A 26,857-nucleotide genomic window follows, 5' to 3' on the forward strand; every position below is an offset into this window, starting at 1 on the left:
AATTGGCTGCCTGTCCCTTTAAACGAGCTCGGCGTTCTCCGGAGTCATTCGGAAAAAAAAATCGTCGACACCTTTCACTGCGGCTCCATCGCTGAGCGGACTGGCCCGCTTCTCGCATCCTAGAATACAGAAAGCTAATTGTTGGACTCATTAACTGAAAACTGCGAGCTCGGCTCAGTCGGTAACCGTAGACATGCAGGCTATAAAATGTGTGGTGGTCGGCGACGGGTAAGTCTCTCTCTTGTCTGTGTGTGTGTGTGTATGTTCTTCTCGTGTTGGGCTCAGCGATGCGTCCATGGATCGGAGGATGCTCTGGTGGTGAAAGGGGCTGGGGCGATTTCTTTGCTCTGTTGTCTGACTGCAAACACGCGCTCTCGAAAGAAACGACATGATTTTCGACCTGATCACCCGGAGAAATTCGGATTTTACGCAATCGAGCTCGCATTTTTTTCGAAGTGGGTTTTTTGAGTCGGGTTGCGGGACACAAATGATTATGACTGGGGGGTGGGGATGCTAGGCGGGGAACACCTACACCCTGGTAGGCCGTCGAGCAGCAGGCTGAAGTGCTGATGAGCAAGATAAGGAATCGGTGGCGCTGTCACTGGAACCGGACTGATGTCATTCTGGTTTATGTGCGTTTCCTGCCGCTGCGGAATTGTCGTTCTTTGTTCTTTTTTTGGGAAAAAAAATAAAACCCACATGCATTTGCAGTCCCTTGCTGGACAGCCTGCACGTTCACAGTGTAGCCCACCGCCGGGGAAGATGTCATCGTATACATCGAATAGAAATAGAAGCCTCTGGGTGCACTCGTCTGTAACTCGGCTCATTCATCAGCCATTCAGTGACATCATCTTTTCTAAAAATCGTTCATTATTGAGAACATGATGGCATTGTGCTGCTGGCCCATCTAGATTAAAAACACTATTTTCTTTTAAACACATTATCCTTTCAATCACGGTTTTTTTTGTTCTCCCTATGCTTGCAAGCAAACTCACTGACCCCAACCCAGTCATATATCAGACCAATACTCATTTAGTTTGCATTGTCGAAACACACCCACTCACGCACACACCCACCCACACTAACACACAATACACATAAACAGCTACTCGATCACGCACTCGTTATGCATGAGTAAACTAGCGTTCACATATCGACGCCACTAGCAATCAGCGTCACACACACTAGACATGAGTTAGTAGTTACTATATATTTTTAAGTGTTTGTGTGTATGTGTATGTGTGTGTTTGTGTGTGTGTGTTTGTGAGAGAGTGTGTGAACCGGGGTGCCGAGGAGGGGGCTACTATGCCCCTCTGGCAACATGAATGTAGGCCAGTGTCTGTGTGACACTCCCAATAATGGAGTGGCCTGGCTGTCGTCACACACACACACACACACACACACACACACACACACACACACACACACACACACACACACACACACACACACACACACACAGTTCTACACATACACAGTTCTACACACACGCACAAAACTTGGTTTTGCATGTACACAGACACACACATTCACACGTTTAGTTCTACACACAACCACACACACTCAAACACACACTTAGTTCTACACACACAGTTCTGCACCCACTTTACACATTTCCCTTTTGGTAACATAAAGGCTAAATTAGGGCTCTATTGTCGGACTAACGATAATTAAATTGAATGGCACCAACAGATTATAGCCTTAGCTACGTATTAGAGCAAACAATAGCTTATGAAACCGCGGTCAGATAGATAGTCTGCATTAGTGAATCCCCCACATACAAACATCTAATTCCAAAATACATTAAAAAAAACCTCCCCTCATTCTAAAAAGGGACATGAATTTATGATTTATAGGCATGGCACGGCATCCACAGCAGAGGATTTCAAAAGAGAAAAATGTCTGCTCTGTTTATCTCTTAGTGATCAGGCTGCAAACTAATGCTCCGAATGTAACTAATGTGTAATTAGTCGGTATCTACCAATGAAGTGCCAAAGGTGCATCCTTATTTAATTCATGTTAACAATCCTGTTATTTTTTTTATAATCCACTGGAAGAGAAACCGGTGTTGAAGCATAAGAAAAGTATTCTTGAAAGGAATAGGGACGTGGCCTGCTTGGCCCTTTGTCTGACATAAGAAAGTACGCTTTCAAATGCTTCTTACTGGTTTCAAATATATCACAATCTGCCCTGCAAAAACTGGGTCCATAAAAATTGGTCCCGTTCCGGCATAACATTTCTCCATCGGTCAACATAGGACCTCTACATCAGTGGTTCAACTTCACTGCGCTATTCTCATGGGAACTTGTTGAAAGGGCTCCTTTTCTTGATTTGTAACCAACATTGCTGGCCTTTTGTCTTTCTGGTTTTTAAACTCTCTCTCCCTCTGTCTCTCTGTCTCTCTCGCCCACAGTGCTGTGGGTAAGACCTGTCTGCTGATCAGCTACACCACCAATGCCTTCCCCGGGGAATACATCCCCACTGTGTAAGGCAGCAGAGAAATAATGCACACATTCATCTGAACAACAGCCACCGCTCTGCCCATACTAACTCTGCCTTACAGACACAGAACAAGCTATTCGCTTGTGGACCGGCATGTCAATGTCTCTCTCTTTCTCTGTCTCTCTCTCTCTCTCTCTCTCTCTCTCTCTCTCTCTCTCTCTCTCTCTCTCTCTCTCCCTCGGTGTGTGTGTCTCTCTCCCCTCCTCCCTCTCACTCTCTCCCCCTCCCTCTCACTCTCTCCCCCTCCCTCTCTCTCTCCGCTCGAGGGAGGAGTTTGAATATTTCAGACCAAGAGCTGGACACTTTCACATGGACCTGGGGCATTGATAATGTGTTGTTTATATTCAAGAAGGTTTTGTTGATCCTTCTTTTGTTATTATTATTTAATGAACACACATTTATGCGAAGAATATTTCGCCAAATGATTGTCAACATTTATGAGTACATGTAAAGAGAAACATTGAAATAACATTATGGAGTTGCATTTAACTATATTGTGGCTAGGATTATGGGTTGATCTACAAAATCATTTTTGTGGTTTTAAGGATGGGTTAGGGGTTAGGATTAGGAGTAGGGTTTGGGGTTCAGGTTAGGAATAGGGTTTGGGGTTCAGGTTAGGAATAGGGTTAGGTGTTGAGGTATGGATAAGGGTCAGGCTATACTGTTAGGAAGAGGCGAAAAGGCAAGTTCCACACTTAACCACACAGTGCCAAATGAATCTGAACCTATGCCAGATGAAAACGTTTGTATTGATTTCTATTTTATATTCATGATGCGAAATGCAAGTTTATGTGCACACAGTCAAACTGGAACAAGCATACTGTTTTGTAAAGTGTTACCAACAGTTCTGTGTGTATGTGTGTGTGTGTGTGCGTGCGTGCGTGTGCGTGTGTGTGCAGCTTTGACAACTACTCTGCCAACGTGATGGTGGATGGGAAGCCGGTGAACCTGGGCCTTTGGGACACGGCCGGCCAGGAGGACTATGACAGACTCAGGCCCCTCTCCTACCCACAGACGGTATCTGAGCACACACGCACGGAGACACACACAGACACACAAACACAGATGCGCGCAAACAAACCCCTACAGACATACTATACTATCAATGCAAAAGATGGAGTTCAATGGGAAACCGTCGAACACGCAGATTTTCACACACAAGTTACTCACAGGATGCACGTTAATGCGGGCACAATTATCAACCGTCTCACTAGGACACACACACACACACACACACACACACACACACACACACACACACACAGTCACACACACGGCTAACACTCTGGTTCCCCTCCCAGGATGTGTTCTTGATATGCTTCTCCCTGGTCAGTCCGGCCTCCTTTGAGAACGTCCGAGCCAAGGTCAGTAGAGTGCTGACCCGGACCCCCCCCCCCCCCCCCTCCCCGGCCGAGTCTGACCACTAGGAGGCACATCTGCTCCATCTTGCTCTCAGTGCCCTGCGGGGCACGCCCACCCCTCTTGCTTCAGACCCGGCCTCCGCACGTTCGCAGCGGTTTTCATACCCCGGCCGGTCCCCCGTCCCTCCTCTGTGGGACGGGGGACCCCTTCGGAGCTGACGTGTGGAGGCAGGGTCTGAACGGAGGCCCCTCAGGAGACCGTATAGGGACAGGGGCCGACGGGGGGCCTTCTGTGGTTTCACTCGCTCAGCCTTCTTGCAACGCTCTCGTGTGAAACCACGCTCTTCTTCTGGCCCCCGAGGTCCGTCCCCCTCTCGCTATACAGTTTCGGGTTCTTTTGGGATACAGGGATTATCTCCGTCTCTCGTCATGAGGTTTGGATTAGTTACGCCGAGGAACTCTAGTCTTTGTTATGGTTAGAGGTGGTTTGAAGTAGCACTTGTCTTGGTTGGGGTGACAGCGTTCTTAGCCAAAGGAACTCTTGTCTAAGTTGGGGGTGATAGCGTTTTTAGCCAGAGGAACTCTTGTCTTTGATGTGGTGATTGTGCTCTTAGCTTAAGGAACTCTTGTCCTAGTTGCTGTGTTGGCATTAGCCGAAAGGAACTCTTGTCTTATTTGCGCTACTATCATTCTTACCCCAATAAACTCTTAGTTACGAGTAGCGTTGGCCAACTTTTATCCTTACTTAAAATAGCTAGAACCCTTCCAGGCACAGTTCCTTAGAACAGGTTGCTCCTATTCTCTAGGCCATCAGCTCCAGAATATTATTTTCTCCACCAGAGTACAAAGAAAACTTTTTGGGTGCCGTTGAAATAGCGTCTGCATCTTGCTAACTATTCTCTCTCTCTCTGTTCCTGTGTCTCAACGACCTTCACCTCTGGCATGTGCGTTCACTTGCGTGTGCGTGCGTGTTTTGTGTAATGTTGTGTGCGCGGCGGGCAGTGGTATCCTGAAGTGAGACACCACTGCCCCAACACCCCCATCATCCTGGTGGGGACCAAGCTTGACCTGAGGGACGACAAGGACACCATCGAGAGGCTGCGGGACAAGAAGCTGTCCCCGATCACCTACCCCCAGGGCCTGGCCATGGCGCGAGAGATCGGTGAGGCTGCGCTCTGAACCACACCCACGCTCGGTGGCTACTGCCGGTTCAGCAGCTGATATTTGAGGGAAGCGTCGTGTCATTGTGATTACATGATGGGCGAGGCATCTACAAAAGCACATGGGGAGGGTGGCAGATGAGTCGGAAGAGAGAGAACGGGACCGTATAAAGTACTTTCTCAGTGTTTAAGGATAGGTATTGAGAAGTGCCAGAACCAAACCAAACGTGGGCGTCCCGCTCACCAATGTGTGTGTGTGTGTGTCTGTGTGTGTGTTTTTGTGCGTATGTATGTATGAATGCGTCTGTGTGTGTTTGTGTGCATGTGTGTGCACGTGTCTGTATGCATGTATGTTTATGCGGGTCTGCCTGTGCGTCTGTATGTGTGCCTGTGTGTGTGTGTGTGCCTGTGTGTGTGTGTGTGCCTGTGTGTGTGTGCCTGTGTGTGTGTTCCTGTGTGTGTGTGTGTGTGCCTGTGTGTGTGCGTGTGTGCCTGTGTGTGTGCGTGTGTGTGTGTGTGTGTGTGCGCCTGTGTGTGCCTGTGTGTGTGCCTGTGTGTGCGTGTGTGTGTGTGTGTGCCTGTGTGTGTGCGTGTGTGTGTGTGTGTGTGCGCCTGTGTGTGCCTGTGTGTGTGCCTGTGTGTGCGTGTGTGTGTGTGTGCCTGTGTGTGTGCGCGTGTGTGTGTGTGTGTGTGTGTGTGCGCCTGTGTGTGTGTGTGCCTGTGTGTGTGCCTGTGTGTGTGTGTGCCTGTGTGCCTGTGTGTGTGCGTGTGCGCTCCCCAGGGGCGGTGAAGTACCTGGAGTGCTCGGCCCTGACCCAGCGGGGGCTGAAGACGGTGTTCGACGAGGCCATCCGGGCCGTGCTCTGCCCCCCGCCCGTCAAGAAGAGGGGCAAGCGCTGCACCGTGTTCTAAGGCGTGGCAACACACTCCAACACAGACACACACACACACACACACACGCACACAGCCACTGCACACACACTACACTACGTAAGGCCATCGACGAACCACCACTACTTCTGATAGTTTGAGATAGGAAACGAGAAATGGAATGCACTGCAGACATTTTGTTTGAGATATATCAGTAACACCAAGACAGATACCTAATGCATTTTTTTTACATTCATATATACATATATATAAATATATATGTGTCCCTTTCTCAAGACATTGGTTGTCCACGTACTTTAAAGAAAACACACATTACGTTGCTGTCGTGTTTTTACTTTTTTTATTTTTTTTTTAAAGACTGACAAAAGGTCTCCGTCGTTTGTTCTTCTCTGAAGTGCATCCTTTATTTCTGAGCCATGCTCGCTTGATTTGACGCAGTGTTGACAAAAATAGCGAGGGAGAAGAGAAAAAAAAATACTAAAACGTGAACTGTGAATAATAACGCCTTCGGGTTTGAAGTTTCCCTGAGCGACTGACCCTGGGGGTGTGGCCACGTAAACGAGAAAAAGTGACCACATCTGGTTCGGGACGAGACGTTCAAATCAACCGCCGCCTCGTACACAGGCAAATGTACAAAAAAAATAATAATCAAGGGAAAAGAAGCGTAAAGTGGGTAAAGATAATGAGTGTGCTCCTGGTGGTAGTGTGAGGGGGAACTTCATTCTAACACTGAACATGTTGTCGGACAAGCATGCCAAACAAGCTTCCTGAGTGGCTGAGTGAGCTTGCATGGGTCTTAATAATATTCTGTCTTAATTTATCCCATTGTTTAAAGTCCTGTGTATGTATGCGTGTGTTTGCTCGAGCACATGCGTGTATGTCTGAGTGTGTGTGTGTGTGTGTGTGTGTGTGTGTGTGTGTGCGTGTGAATTAGCACATGTCGATATCGATGAGAAAGGGAGGCTGGGTTAGTGTGTCAAAAGGCAGTATTGTTTTAAGCAAATTTTGAGTGTCAGGTTTTTGGTACTATTTCATATTGTATTGTAGTAATACACAGATCTTTTCAACAAACTGTCGACGTATAGAAAAGAAAAAGGGGCTATTGAGGACGAGTCTAGCGATGTACACTAGTAACCCCTAAAAGGAATGCATCGTAATTATCTATCTACGTGTACCTGAATATTTAGCTCTTAAGCAATTCAAATTTATAAGAAATTATAGTCTCACCTTAAATTTAAGTGTTGCAAAACATTGTGAGTTAGAGTCGCCAATCTCGGGTTTGTCACGCGTGATAAACCAACAGATTGCTTCTTTAAAAAAATGCATTTCTCTGGTCGTAGACATGCAGTGTGTCTGTCTCCCTCTCCTGGCGAGACGCAGCACTGCGGTCTTTGCTGTCTATGGTTGGCATAGCAACTGTGTGGTTGAACAATGTCGTGTCTGGTCCTGCCTAGGTTGTCAATAATGTTAGCTGAGAAAAAAAAAGATAAAATGCAGTGAAAATGCAGAACTACTAGTACTGTTGCATGGAAATTACTCTGACCCACCTTAATTCTTAGGAAAGGTTGTTAACTGAAATGCATTGGCCATGTACGTATGTAATGTAAGATGACTTGTACACTCGTTTCAACTTGTTTTCATTTTTTTATGACTTCACATGTCGCTGTGGTGAACTATTTCAATTTTGTATAATAAATACAAATGTATATGTAAGGCACCCAAGGATGTCCGCCTTTTATTCTCTGAATCAAAAAGGTTAACATGATTAGCAAAAGTAACAGAAAGTAGAATCCCAGTGAGGCTGCTCAGTGGACAGGGAGACTAAGGCCACGGCGGGGTGGGGAACGCAGATCGCACTACGGCAGGACGTCTGTGTCCGTTCAGCAGGCGAGGAACCCACCATCCACGGGAAGGGCGACCCCGTTGGTCATAGCGCTCTTATCACTCAACAGGAACAGAACGCTGTTCACCACGTCCTCAACCTCTGTAACACACACACACACACACACACACACACACACACACACACACACACACACACACACACACACACACACACACACACACACACACACACACACACTGTGAGGGCCTGGATACTACCATGGATACTACCGTTCAAAAGTTGATGGTCACCCACACAATTTCATGTTTTCCATGAAAACTCAACCCTTTTATTCAACAGTGTTCAGCTGTGCTAAGATAATTGCATAAGGGTTTTCTAATCACCTATCAGCCTTTTAACTCACCCTCTCTACACCTATGTAGATATTCCATTAAAAATCAGCAGTTTCCAGCCAGAATAGTCATTCACCACATTATAAATTGTACTCCTGACTGTCTTTCTCATTCATCTAATGTAATCTTCATCGAAAAGAACAGTGTTTTTCTTTCAAAAATAAGGACATTTCTAAGTGAATTGTACACAACGGCAGGGCTATCTGTGGAGGGGAACGGGGTGTACGGACCTGCGAAGCGGCCCAGGGGGATACGTGAGGTCATGGTCCGGGCCTTGGCTGGGTCGCTCCAGCCCAGCCGGCCCATCTCCGTCATCACCACGGTGGGGTTCACACTGTTCACGCGGATCTACACACACACACACACACACACAGTATTACATATGCACACGCACACAGTATTACAAACACACAAGTATTAGACACACTTACACAGCACACACACACAGACACACACACACACAGTATTACATATGCACACGCACACAGTATTACAAACACACAAGTATTAGACACACTTACACAGCACACACACACACACTTACATATGCACACGCACACAGTATTACAAACACACAAGTATTAGACACACACACACACACACACACACACACACACACACACACACACACACACACACACACACACACACACACACACACACACACACACACACACACACACACACACACACACACACACACACCTGGTGTGCCCCCAGCTCCAGGGCCATCACTTTGGTCAGCATGTCCAGAGCTCCTTTGGTGGCACCTTAGGGCCGGGATAAAGGATGAGGAGAAAAACAGACCGAAGGAAGCTATTTAGCCACTCGTTTTGCATTACCATTTCAAACATAATCTTAAATAGATTACCCTTAAATATATCAATACTGAAAAACGAACAGTGACAACTCTCGACCTGGAAATAAATATAAATCTTTTATATCAATTTGTATTCAAGGGGGGTTTTACAGGAGTCTGCACAATATTTGCAGAACCGCCTACGGGTGTGTGTGTGTGTGTGTGTGTGTGTGTGTGTGTGTGTGTGTGTGTGTGTGTGTGTGTGTGTGTGTGTGTGTGTGTGTGTGTGTGTGTGTGTGTGTGTGTGGGGGGAGCACTCCAGGTACTTCACCGCCCCTGGGGAGCGCACACGCACACACACACGCACACAGGCACACACACACACACAGGCACACACACACACACACAGGCGCACACACACACACACAGGCACACACACACAGGCGCACACACACACACACACACACACACACAGGAACACACACACAGGTCCTCACAGTACACGGTGTGGTCCTTCAGGGCGCACTTGGAGGCCTGGCTGGAGATGTTCACGATGGCTCCGCCCCTCCCCCTGGACCTCATCCCCCGGGCAACCAGCTAGAGTCAGCCCCGCCCCCACGGGTTGAGAAGGTGTGAAGACGACCGGAGACAACATGAGCCTCAAAACACATAAACACTGACTGGAGGGATACGTCTTAAAGTAAAAAATATTATTTTTTACTTTTTGAAGGTGTGAAAAACAATCTTTCAATATGTTCCTCTGCTTGAAGGGGGTTGTAACTCGCTATATCTTATTGCCCTACTATGTGGTAAATTACATTTTGCTAACTGTTTGTTGTCTAAAATTATCGTTGACTGCTACTGCCTACCTTGGACAGGTCCAGGTAGGTCAAAGCTAGGTTAGGCTGGAGAAAGCTTTATTTTGAAAATCCCACTCTTCCCATCAGGCCTCCCTGCCTCCCCCTAGCCGCACCCCCAAAACACATGACTAGCTTGCTTGCTTTAGCAATATTTGGAAAACTGCAAGCGCAATGAGCACTCGGATGACTACACATGTAGCCGGGTAGGTAAGGAGATGACAGGTAAACCATCCGATCCGTTCATTCTGACCAAACGGGACGTAAAGAGAATTTCAACGAATATGAGATATGTGTTGAAATCATTATTGAACAATAAATTACCTACACTAGCTTTAAATTAAAATAAAAGGGGATAATGACGTTGTGAATCAGATTCCTGGAGAGTGTGTTGTGTGTGTTACCTGGGAAACATGCAGCACTGCTTTCACGTTCACACTGAAAGACCTGGATGCAAGGAAAACATAATGTTGTTAATGATATCATGTTTTATTAAGTACAAGATGCATGAGAAGACTGCTGTACTTTACTTAATTCTATATTGCGAGAATTTTCCACAATTACGTTCCAAAACAAATATGTAACCTGCACAGAATTATTTCTGCCAAGCATCTATTTGTGCAGATTAGATATTGCATGCATTATACACAGCATGTTTATGAATCAATGAGAATGAGGGGCCCTACTTTTGATGCATACTAATTTTGGCAATTTAGTGAATTGAGTTTCCTACATTTTTATACGAATAGAAAACCAGCCAGATGCCGCTTATATCAACATTCAAAATAGTATACCTATCAAACTCCTCCGGGGTAACTTCGAGGAAGGGTTGCAGAGAGGCGCACGCGGCGTTGTTGACCAGCAGATCGATTGGGCCTACTACGTCATCGCGCAATGCTGCATCCGTGGCGTCCCAGTCCGCAAGGTCCACGCACACGGGCCTGATGGACGGACACTGCGGGGGAGGGGGTGGGAGAGAGAACAGCGGGGGTAAAGACGACAGCGCGCTTTTCTCGACAATGAGCGGAATAATTCTGCACACAAAGATCGCAGAGACAGACGAAGAATCTCAAACAAACAAATGAGAGTGGGGGTGCAGAATTCCAGAAGTGGCAGCACCGACCTCTTCATGGCAGATCAAGGAGGGGAATGTGCGTGTGTGTGTGTGGGGGGAGGGGTTCCTCGAACCTCGAGAACGAGACTGTCCAGGTCAGCCCGCGTGCGCGTGACCGCCGTGACCTCTGCGCCGCAGCGAACGAGCGCCAGCGCGGTGGCCCTCCCGATGCCTGAGAAAACAAATATCCATAAACACAAAGAAACACAAAAGCTATTGTGCACTTGAGCTGCCTGTGTGACACGGGGCTGACATGCACACATTCCAATCGTGCTTCGGGCTGTACGGCATTTTTTTTTAGCATTCTTCTAATCGTCCACTTTCTCACCGCTGTGGGAACAGTTAGGTTCTGAAGTTTGACCAAATGTGTTTTTATAAATCGAGCCTGATGGTGTCACTGTGGTTGTTTGGATGTTAATCTTTCAGGCTTTACCTTTTCCTGCACCCGTGACCAGGGCGCGTTTTCCTGCGAAAGAGATCTCCATGTATCCTGAAATTAATAGTGAATCCACAAATGCACACATTGTTGCGGTTTATACGGAGCAGAGCCTGCAGAACAGACCATTGTTGCAGCAGGACTTGGTTTAACAACACCATCAAGTCGCTACTCCATAAGTTATACGGAGAGGGCTACTGAATTAACTTCTCCGCTTTAAAGTTAGCAATCGTCCATTTGCAATGGCTTTAATTAGTTAGTTTAATGGAATTAAGTGATCACATCGGAACCGAGCTGATAATGCGGTCTCTGTAGGGGATTTAGAGCCTGGTCAGGTCTTACCTACCTCCTGGTCAACGTCGTGAACGCAGTGCAGCTGTGGGGTTCACTTACACAACTAGCCAGTTGTGTAAGTTTAAAGTTACACAACGAAATAAGTGAATGGAGAATGCCTCTTTTGCTTTCTGAACCCGATCATGGCTCATCACTAGTTTAACTTAAGTAAAATATTGCGATGTCTTCCTGTAGTTGCTTAAATCGCTTGCTATGTGCAAAATCAGCTTTGTCGTATAAAGGCCCCCTATCTAGGGTATGACGTCTTGACATGGTTTTGATCGCATCGGGAAACTAGGAAACTTGAGAATAGGATACTGGAATTGGCTGCTAGTCTGTTTTCTGTGAACAAACAAAAGTTTGCAAAGTCCACACATCATCAGCAATAAAAGGGAACAAGCAACACTTGTATTTTCATTGTAAAAAAAACTAATAAAATACATTGAAGGTAATGCACAGGAATGATATCGGACATTTGAACATTAGCCTGTTGGATGCAGTCAACAGACAACATCACAAAAGGGGTTTGGCAAGAAAGCACAGAGCGGTCATAGCAGTAGCAACGGTGCGCCCTGCGCACACAATATACTGCAGGTACAAATAATTGTGATTTAGCTCAGTACCATTTCAGATTCCAAGCGCTTTAACTTGGCATCAAAAAACACAAAAAAAGTCCATAACATATCGCCATAGCAACACTTCATTTAGCGAGAGTCCAGTCCATCCAAACCACAGGAAAAGAATCACTGAAGAACTGTTCTCAACGAAGGCAGTTAGCTCTCCATTTAACACACAAAGAAAGAAATAGCCAGTATTGTTTACTGGTTCATAGTGTGTGTGTGTGTTGGAGCAGAGAGGTGCCATGTAGCAGAAAGAAGGGCAGTAGAGAGTGGCAGTTTCAAGGAAGGGGATAGACTTGTGATGGCCTTTCTCCATTGGCACCTTTGGCCGCGCCGAGTCAAACCGAGCTGCACTGACATGCGTTTCAATTACCGGTTTAAGGTCAGACACCCTCAGCCCTGTGGTAATGGGGGACGGGACGCAAATCCCAGCTGTCACGGAAAGTCAAAACGAGTCAAGCTAGGCCAGTGTGGTCCATTGGAAAAAGGGCAGTTGATGGTATTGGTGGTGGTGGTAGTTTTGGCGGTAGCGATGGAGGTGCTGAGGTATTCAGAAGTGTCCTCCTGGGTTCCCCGCGAGGCACCAGTCTGTGTCCGGGTACAGCAGGCAGTGGATCGTCTTAAACCTGAGAGGAAGAAAGGAAATAAAGTTGTAAGTATGAACATATGAGGGCGGACAGTTCAGCGCCAAGCAGATTAAAACTAGAGGGAAAGTTCTGCATAAGTTCTGTACGCCCAGTGCAAACACACTGGTAGGTGGGTTGATGTGAAGACGGAACTAAAGAAAAATAATGCAAGAACGTTCTTGCAAATAAATGGTCATTTTTATGGTCATTAAAAAGTCATTTTTTACAAAGGCTTCATTCTATTCATAGAATAGTCCAAAATAAAATCTGTGGATATGGATATCATTCACAAATCAAGACAGCTAGGTTTTCTACCTCTCTGTGATGCGTCAGCGACACAACAAACTAAAGCAACGCAGTGTTTTTTGGTGTTTTACCGTGACGGGTCTTCAGCCAAAGAAAAGGGCCCCCCCACCGCGACCACGTTCCTCCTGTTCTCAAACCCTCCATAGCTCAGCGTCACCTGAGTAGAGGACAAAAACCAAGGTATTAGAATCATAGGAAGAGTGTGTTGATATAATGTAATGTAGAGCATGCAACAATGATTACATCTATTCCGTTGTTATGAAAGACTTGTTTTTAGACTGCTTATGGTAAGAAATTTAAAATAACTGACGTTTGCTTCAGATTCCTAATGATATTCTGTACTGTATCCATTTGTTTTTATATCCATTTGTTTTTGGAGTGGAAACAGCAGGGCTTCTTTTTATAATTTGCCATAATGCGATGGAAGGATGATGATGGAGGAATAAAGTGCATCATTACCATAAATTAAAACACAGTCATAAAAATCTACCACAGAAATGTGGATAACAAAGAAAGTGCAAAAATATTGGCTGTGTGTGTGTGTGTGTGTGTGTGTGTGTGTGTGTGTGTGTGTGTGTGTGTGTGTGTGTGTGTGTCCGTCCGTCGGTGGTGCATCGTCATCATCATCACCACCCTTATCAGACAAGACCCGACCGCCGAGCTCTCCTTGACCACCTCTCACATGTGCCCCCCCAGGCAGAGAGACGCTCACCTGGTCCAGCACCGTGTCCGTGGGCAGCTTCTGCAGGTTCTCCAGGTGGGAGTGGAACAAGTACGTGTGCGCCAGCCGCACCTCCAGCAACGCCTCGATGATGTAACCGATGGTGCAGTCGTCAGGGAGACGGATCTTCTCCGCCGTGCTGATGAAGTTGCCCAGACTAGGGGAGAGAGAGACACGGTGAAGGAACAAGAGCTGAGAGACTTCCTGTCATGATGAATTTCAGTTTGCAGGTTCAACCCTTTTCCTCAAGAACCATGTTGTAGCATGCTCCAAGTAGCAGGCTGGCAGTGTTCTTTGGAAAAGGTACTCGAATCAGGATCGCTTTTAACTCACTTCATTTGGTGAAGGTTTAGTCTAGTCTCTATGAACCAGAAGGAGAGGAATTGTATTATGCACGCGTGGAGATACACTTAGTAGGGCATCTGATAGATGCGTTACCTGGAGCGTTCTGGCCCCCTGGGCTATGTGATGTGACTTTAATACTGGGCAGGCGTGGACTTGGTTATGTGCTCTGATTGGCTAAGCATGGTTCTGAACTCCCGCCTCCTGGATACCCGTACGTGTACTCTATGCTGATCTCTTGCGGCTATGTGTGGGAATTGCACTTGTTTTTGTGGCCTTGAGCGTCTGGGTCTCTCGAACATCTTGACCGCTCGAATCTCTAGAATTGACACATGATGAATGGTCTCCTGTATGAGCTGGACGCCTCCCTAGACTCAGGATCCCTCCCTAAGATGCCTCTTTAATTGGCAAGGGCATATGTGGCCTGTTGGCATGAATGTGTTAATTATGTTACAGGCTGTGCTCCAAACTCCAGATCGTTGTTAAGAAGACGCAGGCGATATGGGTGTGGCTCACCTCGCCCAGGGACTCATCTTCAGCGCCAGACCTCGGCTGATGCAGAACCCAGCTCCACCGGTTGCGAACCAGAACTTCACAGACGCCTGCGACGAGAGTGGGTGGAAATAAATGAATTAAAAACACAATAACATCCAGGTGGCTGGGGTGGAGCACAGCACAACAGGATGATCAATGGGGACAATATTTGTTTAGAAGCCTCATTGGGCTGCAATAATCAGTTCCACTAACAGCTAATCAAGGACTCTGACACTGAACAGCAGCTAGGCGGCCAAACAAAGTCATTTTAAAATGAGCAGCGAGCATGGCCATTCCATCTTCGGTGTGGAGCCATGTTCAAGTAACCGCAATCACAAACTCTATCCATAATATCCGCCCTCTCTAAAGTAGCTGATATGAAAGAGCTACTTTAGAGAGCTACTTTTATATGAGGTCTCCATCTTCTCTATCTCACACATTTGCAGCCCACAGATGACCCCAATCCACAAATATTTGGTATCTTTTGAATCGTCTTCACACTAATAATAAAGTTCAATAACAACCTCCGTACCCATGACCCATGGATGAGGTATTACCCCGCTAACCCTAACCCTTAAAAGGCACCCAGTGCAACTTTCGAGGCTTAAAAATAAACATTCAATTTCTAGTCTTTTTTACACGTAGTAAGTTTCAATAACTCCATACCATTACATACCGACATTTAAGCAGCAAAGATGAGACGTCGTTGTGTGGTGAGAACTGATACAAAATCGATAACAACAACAATGCCGCCATTTTCTTTATTTTTTGTAACCTACAATAAATAAAGCAGGCTTCCAGTCAATGGAAAAATGGCTTCTCCCCACCGGCGATTGTTGTTGTTTACGATTTTCTATCAGTTCTCACCACACAACGACGTCTCATCTTTGCTCCTTGAATGTCGATATGTAATGGTATGGAGTTATTGAAACTTACTACGTGTAAAAAAGACTAGAAATTGAATGTTTATTTTTCATTGAATGTTTACATAAAGTTGCACTGGGTGCCTTTAATAAAGTTGTCATCTTATCCTGTTATAATATAATCTTATCCGCCGTTAGTTGCCAGCTACTAAGGAGGGCAGAAAAAACAGAAACAACTCTGCAAGGGGGGCCTGGGGGGTGGGTGTTAGGGTTAGATCAGGGGGGGGGGGGGGGCGTACCGATCCGTCGCTCTTGACCCTCTCGGCGGCCTCGATGGGGTGGTCCAGGCTGGGCCGGCCCAGGTACACGTCCTGGCTGGGGTGGTAGGAGGACAGCAGGCGCAGCAGACTGGGGAGGATCACATAGTTGTCGTCGTCCACGTGACAGAACCACCTGTAATAAGGACACGGGGATCAGAACCCAACGTGTCACCTGACCGATGGGGGGGGGGGGGGGGGGGCACTAGCAGACCACTCTCCGCCGGGACCGAGTAGCTCATCGGATTTCATTTCACCAGCACATAAAACAATTGGAAGCATGTATAATGAATGGAGAGGGGGGGGGGAGAGAGAGAGAGAGAGAGAGAGAGAGAGAGAGAGAGAGAGAGAGAGAGAGAGAGAGAGAGAGAGAGAGAGAGAGAGAGAGAGAGAGAGAGAGAGAGAGAGAGAGAGAGAGAGAGAGAGAGAGAGAGAGAGAGAGAGAGAGAGAGAGAGAGAGAGAGAGAGAGAGAGAGAGAGAGAGAGAGAGATTTATTAATCCCTCGGGAAGGTTCCCTCAGGCTATTGCACAGGTATGGAGGAGAGAGTGTCATTTCTTTTGAGCTTTCAGGCTTTTAGTAGACCATGCTATATAGGGTTTAACCGCAGCTATAAAACTTGTTCATGGAGTTGTCTGCCTGATAGCATAGCAACTCTTTTCTTACAAGGGAGAGCAAGGAGGGAAGTAGGACTGACAGAATGCCCACCGTCGACATCGAAATGTATCCCAAAATAGCCGTTTGTTGCCGAGTAACAACCACAACACCCACATTAGGCATAACCGTTCATGTCCAGATCAATGATTGTTAATAAATTATTAATAATGACTCCCTTGATGTACACATTGCACTCAGCGTGAATAACTAAACGACTCCTCGAATGCAAGAGTCTGACCGAGGATCCGAGCATCAACAAAAGGGCACAAGAGAGGACACCGAGGAGATGTGTGTTGGCTCACTTTTTCTGAGACTCGATGAACTTGTCGTACTCCACAGACATCTTGCAGCAGAGCGCCTGGCGTGTGTGTGCGGCGGAGCAGTTGGTGTTGATGATGTTAACCCCTCCTGGGAAGAGGAACACACCCAATGAACGGCCGACTAATTATGCAAGTGTTCATTCAAGACAAGGATTTCCGGGCATTAATTATGCATCAATCGGTTTGAGGGGTATTCATTGGAGACTTGGTAGAATTACAGCTGAACACTTTTACTGTAATGACTACAAAATACTGGTGCAAGTCTTTGCTGCTCAGTCAGAGTGATGGTTTGGCCTACATTGTGCAGCAGATAAATGTCTAGAGATACCTATGGGGCTTCATTAGATGACTTCATGATGTAACACAGTGTCCTTCTTACCTGCTCTTTTCCGTAACTCGCTGTCCTCACCGTCAGTGAATATATATGTCTGAAAGATAAAGAATCAACAAAAACATGCCTTAGTACCCCAGACTCTGAAGCAAATTTAGTCACGCACACACACACACACACACACACACACACACACACACACACACACACACACACACACACACACACACACACACACACACACACACACACACACACACACACACACACACACACACACACAATATGACGGATCGTTCTCAGAGATTGCATGACCGTCTCCTGAGACATAAAGATTCAGATCAAGCCCATCCCAGGTCAGAACTAAACAGATAAGTTCTGGATAAACACGGTGGAGTCGGAATCTAGAAACACACCCAGCGTAACTCTAACTGCAGCGTTCCCACTCTACATTCCCACTCTAATCCCAGCACTTGTGCAAGATCCTGTTGAGGCCTACACCAGCACAGCTCCTCACCGAAACGGGCAGGGTTATAGTTTCCACATGGAGATACAGACTGCACTATACTGCTGTGCCTGTGACTCATCCATTCCTTATTATTCCTCAAACAAACCTTCCTTGTCCCATGACCGTCTGTGTTCTCAACCTTTAGGTAGGCCCTTTATTTTTCCATAGGCTTTTACCTAGGCCCAATAAAGCAGCAAGCCTTGGTTGTGACTTCAGCGCCAGCAAACGAGCCCTAGAGTTACAAGGCCCCATGTTGGTTGACTTTGACATTGGATAACTGCAGGTTCGTCCATCTGGGTGAATGTTATTTGTTTTCAAAGCATTATCACCTTGTGGCAATCCCTTGTTTATCCGACTGCCATACGAGCACGTCGGGTAACACACACAAATGCACCTTTCTTGTTTGCTTCATCACTGGCCGTTAAACATAAGTGGCAAACTCAAGCTCAATTTTACTGCTCCAAGAGCACTTAACTCAATCTTGCCAACAGTCTGACACCAGCTGCTTGACATTTACTTATAAAAGGTCCCACTCTGTGATTTTTTTGCCTTTCAAGTACGGTATGATATTTTCTTTCAAAACAGATCTTCTCAGTAACATAACCACAAATGGAACTGGACAAACTTCTGGCCGTGTTGCTTCAGGCTCTCTCTAGGACTGGGAGGAGGGGGGGGGGGGGGTAGAAATTGGGACCTGGCCTTTCCCGAGTTACATGGAACAATGAAGCTCTCTGTCCCAACACCCCTTGACTAACGCCTAAAAGCTTTTAATGGCTTCAGAAAAAAGGCTGCGGTGGCCTTTTTGCTTCCGTCTCGTCGCCGCAGTGCAGCAGAGGCACGTGGGGGACACGGGGACCTGACTTATGAGCGGGGCGAAGGCGTCGGATGTGTTGAAGTGAACAGGCGCGGGACAGAGATGCTAACGGCGTTGGGACAACGTGAGCCGCTGACGCCACACGCGAGTTTCGGTGTAGTAAGCGCAGCCTCTATACCGCTCCTGACTCATGGTGGGTAAAGGTGTAGATCGTAGCTTTGATTTAAGTACAAATGATAGAGTTTTTCTTTGTTTATATAATATGCTGAAACACAAGACAAGTGCACCTTTGTTTTAAGGTTGCAATGGGAATGGGTTGCGTGTGAGGGTCTTAGGCTTCAGGGTAGGGCCCTAGTTCAATATGATCGTTTATAGTTTTGAACGGGGTTGTATAATGTTAAAGATATAGAAATAAATATAGAAAAATATAGAAATTAGAGTTTTGAAACATCGGAGAGAAAATAAAACTACAATGGTATTTTGAATAGCATAAACCTCACAAAGCACCAGCATATCATGATTATCATTGATTGGAAATTGTGGAAAATTCCCATTGAATATAATGAGAAAACCTTACTCCATAGAGCCCAGCCCTATTCGAGAGCTCCAGACATGACTGGCATCAGTGCTCGATACCTGGAACAGCACAGTGATCCCAGCCTGCTCTGGGGTCCAGAGTCCTTTCAGGCTGAAAGCTTTTCACTCACACTTGAACTGCTCAATCCAAACCCAACCCCTACATACCTCCTCAATCAAACCAGGGTAGGGGAGGGGAACAGGGGGTCCCAACCCAGCAGACTGCTCACACACACACACACACACACACACACACACACACACACACACACACACACACACACACACACACACACACACACACACACACACACACACACACACACACACACACACACACACACACACTTTCTCTATTAGATGCATACCCATACTGATTTGGGAACTGGCAAACTCGCAGGCCTGCTTCACTCTCACATGCACACACATGCCAATGACAATCTCATCCAACTATTGTGCGGGTGGAGTAGAGTGAACAGTATTTTCCTGTGTTTCCCGTTCCTCCCGTTAAAATCCTGACGAAAGATAAGGAGGAGATGTAGCAAAGAGAGAAGCAGGGTAGATATAGCGAGAACGCACTCCCAAAAAGAATACATGAGCCAAGCGACCGCAGACCACAGCAAAGCCTCCCTCAGACTTGAGCCCAGAGTACTAACGTTGGAACAGTTCTCATGTCTGAATAATACTTCTATCTCGATAAAAGTACAATTTGAATGAGGCCAACATCTGAAAAGTACTACCATCTCAATAATACTACCATCTAACCAGTACCAACATCTGAATAGTACTAATTTTAAAAGGAGCCCTTTAGCTATCCAGCACTTGTTCTAGTTACACTTGGATGTGTATTTGTTTCATGTTTTTAAAGCCTAAACGTCACACTGGATGAACATGTCTGCCACCCCCAGGTTGTGTTTGAAACACCCCTCATTTTGTGTGATTGCAGCAGCCAAAAGAAACACACAAAACTAGAGGCAGACCGATATTCCAATCCCGATATTAGGGAGTCAAAAGTGACCAATATCTATTTATCAGCTGGTATTCCAGACAAAGACATATCGGCTGTTATTCAATATATTGTGTCAGGTGTCCTGGGGGTGGAGCAGCTTCTTGGAATTTGCTGCTCACCCTCCAGCTATGCACCAGCCCACATCAATATTGCATTAAAATCATGAGCCAAAGGAACCAACTGTTCAGGGAGGAGCTAGTAACCTACCCACAGAACATGATGTGCAGCGGCTTAGGGGTTCAACCGCCACAGTAGAGGATCGACACCATTTCTTACGCTTTCATATTGGCGCATATCACCAATCACATACGCCGATACTGCTAAATCTTTGATAAAATAAGCCAACCGATATATTGCTTGGAGGCTACACAAAGCATGTTGTTTTTCCGTTTGCTATGTCGGGAGAAAACGGTAGATGGTGTTGAAGGCCAGGTTCATATCTGAGAATAATGTATAGTGTATGAAGAAGGGATGATGATGATGATGATGATGATGATGAAGCTACATGACCTGGGCTCAAACAGAAGACGGCAACCAAGCGTGTGAACGTTGTAGAAGTGTGACTAGCTCATAGGAAGAGCACTCGTCGCGTGAGGCCGTTCTTACCTGCTCTTTAGCTTGGGACCCCCATGTCTGGAGGAGCAGCTCCAGCCTGGAGCGGTGGTACTTCTTGGTGGTCTTCACAGCAATGAACACATCCTTTGGATTGAGAGGGTCCCGGGACCCCCCACCCAACCCCTTGAGTCCACCCTCCTCCCCCTGCGGGAGGAGGCCTCCCGCTGGGCTTCGGAGGGCATCGGCGCCCCTCCTCCACGGTTCATGGTCCCCGCTGGCGGTCGCTCCAGGCTCCTTGGATCTCTTGCGTAGCCCCGTACTACCTATCCCTATACCCGACCTCTGGAGGTGGTCGGGAGCCGCCACACCGGCGCTGCCCGCCCAGGAGGGCCTCGCGCGGGGCCAGGGCTGCGGCGGATCCCCCTGGCGGCGCTGGGGGGCCTGGAAGGCGGGGATGAGGATCAGCAGCAGGCCGCAGAGCGCCAGAGACAACAGGAAGCAGAGTTTGCTGACGCCCACCGACGCCACGTGCATCCTGGCAGGGCCAATCAGGACCCAGCGGGTCAGCCCCCAGGGCTGGCTTCACCCGACACGCCGCTTCTGGGTCCCATCCTCATGACATCACTAGAAGAAGTAAAGACAGTCTATAGGTAGTAGCCTACTGCTACAGTGAGTAGCACTGGTATGCTAATGGAAGCCTTAAAAATGACCATGTTACATTGTATGGTATTTCACATGTTTCACACTTTTTTACACCTTAGTACTGTAGTACTCGCTTTTGAAATGCACACTGTTGGTTTTTATATTTACTTAAGGATGCGAGACCATGAGAAGTAGTCTACTTTAATATCAATGTTTTGTGTTGGTACTCAAGTAGCCTACTTTTTGACCTCCTAGAATGTTATGGCTGACACACTGATTGAAACCCTTTTTATCTGAGGATACTGCGAAAAACAGTCACCTAAATTAACTTTGTTTTTAAGGAAGGTCATTCATGCTATATACTATTGTCTGCAAAAACTGACAGCAAGAATAAGATTACATTTACTTAAATAGATGACCAAACATACGATGCAATTTAATTGTTATAATAATAGAACTGTAAATGACCACAAAACAAATGGTAGAAGCTTGCGTTCCGAGAGGAGTCGGACCAGATTAACTCTCACTTAACTAAGCAAGTTACAAGGGCAGATAGGCTTAGAATACACTTATTTTTGTTCCTACAAATTTGCAATAAAATCGTACTCGTCGTCCGTGGTGGAAGTGCAATGGTTGCAGAAACTTACCATCATACGGATCTCAATCTGCTGCTGTTTTCCGATTAACATGTTCTACCGAAATCGTGGAAACGAAAATCACGGCCTAAACGAATATGTTACACAAAATATTAAAGCCCATTGAGTTTAGAGCCCAAGTTTCATTCCAGGCTAAACTAACTAAATCGAGTCTCGTTGTCTGCCCGTTTTGTTCAGCGGGACTTTGAATCAGAGCCCAAACTTCGCCCCTTCGTTAACTCCCCTTCTTCGTCGATTTACTAAAATTAGATTGAGATTATCCCCCTCGTTTGGGAACTATACGTAAAAAGCATAAGGAACACCACCGCAGTAACAACCCTGCGGCCATAGCCCAAATCAGATTTTAGCTCGATGCCCAGTCCAACCACTACTACTACTCATACTCCCCCGCCCCCCGTCCCTTTATTATTGTCTCGCAGCGAGGCTCATAAGGGTAAATACCACGTTGACCTAGGCTGAGTTAGGATCCGGACTTTTATCGTTACCTAGTATACCTCAACGCCATTTCCGGTCTATTGCTTCCTATGAGCTGTTTTCAACAGTGAAGTCCCCGCCGCGCCGTAGCCATAGCCATACGAATATGAACATGACGGACCGAAAAAATATATAATATGGAGATTTTAGGATATTCTTTACAAAGCAAAGACCGAAACATGTATTGCAAACGGTTACCCTTCTAACGGAAGTCCCGCCCTCTATTTCTCGCCGCTAAACTCGTGTAACTGAAAGTCCCGCCCTCTCTCTTCCCAATAACGCTAATTTCGAGCATCCCGTTCCAGGCGTTCAGCCGTGACATGAGGACGCCTGGGAACGAGGTTACCTAGAATACCAACACATTCAACCCAGTGCCCTCTGCCCGAAAGACCACACTGCCACCGGCCCTTTGTCATGTATTATTTATTAACAACCGTGTAACTTTACGCATGCATTAACAGCAGTAGGTAAGTAAACAATAAGTAAGAAAGTACGTTTATATAGGTTAAAGTCAGTAGCCTAAATAAAAAATAAAAAATGTGAAATGTTTTTTTTGTTGAAATTGATTGCTTTTTATATACGTATCTTTTTTTTAATGTCAACAAATATACTTACAACTCATTTATTTGTATCGCACCACTGCACCATCTGGAGGGTGGGTTGTTAACCGGGACACGACCCGGCAGGAACCCCGAAACGACAGAGCCTTTTGTTCAGCTTGAAAGAAATAATGAAACATATATCTGACAAATTGTTTAATAATACCCAATACTATCATGTGTGGGTCAGTATATATGAAACATGTGTTTTCATCGTCAGTTCTTATTTTTTTAGATGTGACTTTTTTTCATGCATGCGATAAATTATATCAAGCTGGTAACGGCTTCAAACTTTCCCAAGATAAGTTTGTTTTTAGATTTAGATTGCAGGCAAGGAGGAGACAGTGTGTGATGCAGGACAGCTGTCGTTCAATTAAACACGGCAGCATTAATCTTTAGTGTGCTGAACTATCACCACACTAAAGATGTTTATTTTAATATAATTAGTATTTTGAATAGACAGATTCAGAACCTGAAAGCAACCTGTTATTGGCATTTGAATTACATATTATGCACGATCAAAACCTCAGCCGAGCCAGGCTATTTCAGGTCAAGTAGCTAGTTATAAATGTGTATTTAAACTGTTTATGATTACAGTGCAGGGTGGAAGTTGAAGCCATGTAAATAGATGTTGTGGAGCCCAGCAGAGCTCTCCAGATGTCCACAAATTGGTATGCATCTGAACCCTGCTGCACATTATGGTTCCTCATGGTCCTGGAGCTCTTTCGCCCACCACTTCAGCCTCCTAGATGAGGCCACGGTGCCAACACACCTGTCGGCAATCTACCTCATTAGTCTGCAGAATATAAACCTTGGTTTCCCGGTCGGATCGTTTTCTTCACCTTGTGTTAGCAATGTCCCGGATTCAGAAAGATTTGCAGCAAGTTCTTTGTTTAGTTACCGACCCCACGCCTGTCAGACTTCCCACGTGCTGCCGAAACCCATGTCTGTCCGAAGACCTATCCCTGGAGGAACAGTCTCCGGTGTGACTTGCTGCCCCAAACATGAACCCTCACCAGTCCAACTACTAACCCATTGCATCTGTTGGTTACCAACTACCCCTTCATCTTGCCCATGCCCGGCCTGTCGTTATAGATAATTGTGTCTTCAGTGAATCCCTTATCTATTCTCATTCTGTGCGGTTGTTCTTTTTGTTTGTTTTTGTTTTGGTCTACTGCCATGGCCTTCAATCCTTAATAATAGTTATTTTTCAGTCTTCTGTTTTTTTTTCATAATTGGCTTCTGGTTCGGCTCTGCGGAGAGTGAATACTTTTGAGGCATAGTGAAAACGTTAACAAGGTTTAGGGCCCCTCCCCCAGTGGTTTCAGGACCCCTGCACTGAATTCAACCTAGACTGCTGTTAGAACCAGACGTGTTCCTCGGCACAAGCTTCAGTAACAAAGGGCTTGGCTCTGCAGATCTGATTTAAGAGATACATTTTGGAGGTATGACATTTATGCACGCCAATAACAGCTAAATGAATTCCTGCCAGCTGATTAATATTTAATACATTTGGTATCTGAAGTATTGGCCCGTAAGTAATTGCTAAATGATTAGCTTCAGAGGATATGGTAGATGGTCAGGATATGATCTGTTGGTGTAAAAGTTAGGATGTGATTGTGATTCGGAAAGTTCCAAACTGTTTTGTGCCGGTGCTCTTTAATTGCTTTTTAGAATAAATGTTTCACTAGTTTGCCCAGAGCAGCCTACCAGTCAAAGTCTACAGTGACCAGCCTTCAATTTCACTGTCCAACTTCTTAGCCGTCACTTTGGTTCTAAAGTTTATAGAGAAAAAAGTAAATTTAGTCATTGGTGGATGAATTTAATCATCATACCCTCATAATTCCAAATAATTTGGAACAAAAACAATGTCTATCATAATAAAGTATTTAAAATATTTAATAAATACTGAAATTGGCCTATTGATGTTATTTTTTGATAAATGTCTATCTCATGGTACCCACCATACTAAATTGGCACCTACATTTCCAAAGGATATTGACCAAATGCTTTTTTCTTTTCTAGGCCAGCTACATTTCAAGTGGGTTCAATGGTTATCTCAACCAATTCAAATGGCAGGGGTAATCGGTTTTCTGTCTAGCTTTGAAACTCGTTTTGGTTTGGCTGTTCAATAGGACCATGAAAGGGATTTTCATGATTCTTTGTGAAGGCAATAGTTGATGTGGGAAATGTCAACCATGTTCAAATGGCAATATATCAATTTTCATGAGGAAGGAATTAAACCAAAATATTTATTTTGAAGGTGACATGAAAATATGTCCTTTAGTCTTTTGTGATTGTGACACAAATCTCGGTTTGGTAGTGCATATAACATTAAAATGAACATTAATAACCATACATGATATTGAATATGCCATAGACATTATTCACCATGACAACTCACTGTTGCACATGAGAGAGTCTGGATCAATATTTGTGTCCCTTACAGATTCATCATCATGCCGTCACAACATCACATCTTGTTCTAAAGCCTTCTTCTGAATAAGGCCTCTAAAAATACCTAGAAAGGAGATTCAATTAATGTTTTTAAAGGCCATCTGATTCATCGTCCACATGAAATCGATTTTTTTTAAATACATTACACACATTGCCACTTAGCCATGGTGACTATAGCACCATACGTCATGAGGTTCTGAATATAATCAAGGGGGGGCCTGAATGGCTTCTAACAAACAGAAATCCTGTGATCCCATGGTTTATTGTGATTAAGGGCTGTAGAAATAAAGTTGGCTTGAGGTATCCGAGCAGGGTTGAAATGGAAGCAAACACTGCATTCTGATGATCACTAGAGGGCAGTCATGATAGAGATTTGTGGGAGATGGCATTCATCTGTGATTAGGTTACGCTACCTGAAGAACGGTGTTGGTCAGGAAAGTTGCTTCCATGCAGTAGGCTACAACGAGGAATCGTCTGTTTATTGAGTTCCTTTCGAGTTCAACCTATTCATCTGAAATAAGTAGATGTTATTCGATTTAGTCCTCCTGCTGAGTAGCATACATTATTCATGTAGACTCCACCGGACATCATTATACCTCATCAGGTTCATATGGGCTGCAGGTCCTTTCCAGTCTGATATGTTTTGCACTATGCTCCAGCTGTTGTTCAAGTGTGAGCATGGGCATGTCAGACCTTTTCAATGCTTTTTGAGCATAACAACAACAGTCGTCGCTGTAATTTGTAGCTCAAGAACAAACAACTGGAGAATAATAGGGCTGGTACATCACAACGTCACCTAGAAATAACCTCCATTTTGGAAGCCCAGAGGCATTGAGATGTTTGTTATTATGTTAGTAGCAATGTTTTTTTGGTCATTGTTTAGTACTGAATAATGGAATGAATTGGATGACGGGGGGACATTGTTGTGTTTCAAACTGCTTCAGCATTTCTCATACAAGACGTGGCAAAATAAAGTTCACGGTGTATTCACGTGTATTCAAGATTTAACAACACGAAAAAGATCTTGCATCCGTTCAATATGGCCTTTGCCAACAAAGAATCCCATGATGCATCCTGTTGTTAGCCTGTCCAGTGAGAATAAGCAAGAATGCATTTCAATGTACACATTTAATTTGAGTCGACTAATACAGTATCGGCACTTGTAGAAGGCCTATTGATGAGCTGAGAATGTTAAGGGTGTCCCCACTAAGTATATATTCCGGTATAAACATAATCCCAT

The 26,857-nt window shown here is 45.5% G+C and overlaps 3 protein-coding genes across 4 annotated transcripts; 1 reads left to right on the forward strand and 2 right to left on the reverse strand.

Moving 5' to 3' along the window:
* Window positions 1–42: 42 nt before the first annotated feature.
* On the forward strand, window positions 43–7,631 carry rac3b (Rac family small GTPase 3b). The gene is made up of 6 exons (XM_060036577.1): window positions 43–228; window positions 2,414–2,485; window positions 3,402–3,519; window positions 3,804–3,866; window positions 4,866–5,025; window positions 5,805–7,631. Exons 1-6 carry the CDS (start codon window positions 194–196, stop codon window positions 5,933–5,935), a joined length of 579 nt encoding a protein of 192 aa, XP_059892560.1. The 5' UTR covers window positions 43–193; the 3' UTR covers window positions 5,936–7,631.
* dcxr (dicarbonyl/L-xylulose reductase) lies at window positions 7,621–11,935 on the reverse strand. 2 transcript variants are annotated; one of them, XM_060036575.1, is made up of 9 exons: window positions 11,705–11,935; window positions 11,356–11,412; window positions 10,997–11,094; window positions 10,603–10,763; window positions 10,213–10,255; window positions 9,449–9,548; window positions 8,858–8,922; window positions 8,383–8,500; window positions 7,621–7,898 (listed from the first exon to the last, which is right to left on the reverse strand). In XM_060036575.1, exons 2-9 carry the CDS (start codon window positions 11,405–11,407, stop codon window positions 7,795–7,797), a joined length of 741 nt encoding a protein of 246 aa, XP_059892558.1. In that variant the 5' UTR covers window positions 11,408–11,412; window positions 11,705–11,935; the 3' UTR covers window positions 7,621–7,794. The 2 variants fall into 2 exon arrangements, with proteins under 2 accessions (XP_059892558.1, XP_059892559.1); XM_060036576.1 differs by having other exon boundaries at window positions 11,701–11,935.
* A 142-nt stretch (window positions 11,936–12,077) lies between these two features.
* rfng (RFNG O-fucosylpeptide 3-beta-N-acetylglucosaminyltransferase) lies at window positions 12,078–22,507 on the reverse strand. Its single transcript, XM_060036573.1, has 9 exons — window positions 22,079–22,507; window positions 20,841–21,413; window positions 17,376–17,424; window positions 16,979–17,084; window positions 16,003–16,156; window positions 14,823–14,908; window positions 13,956–14,121; window positions 13,315–13,400; window positions 12,078–12,937 (listed from the first exon to the last, which is right to left on the reverse strand). Exons 2-9 carry the CDS (start codon window positions 21,321–21,323, stop codon window positions 12,862–12,864), a joined length of 1,206 nt encoding a protein of 401 aa, XP_059892556.1. The 5' UTR covers window positions 21,324–21,413; window positions 22,079–22,507; the 3' UTR covers window positions 12,078–12,861.
* Between the last annotated feature and the right edge of the window lie 4,350 nt (window positions 22,508–26,857).

This window comes from Gadus macrocephalus, chromosome 18, assembly GCF_031168955.1.
Source record: "Gadus macrocephalus chromosome 18, ASM3116895v1".
Classification (NCBI taxonomy): domain Eukaryota; kingdom Metazoa; phylum Chordata; class Actinopteri; order Gadiformes; family Gadidae; genus Gadus; species Gadus macrocephalus.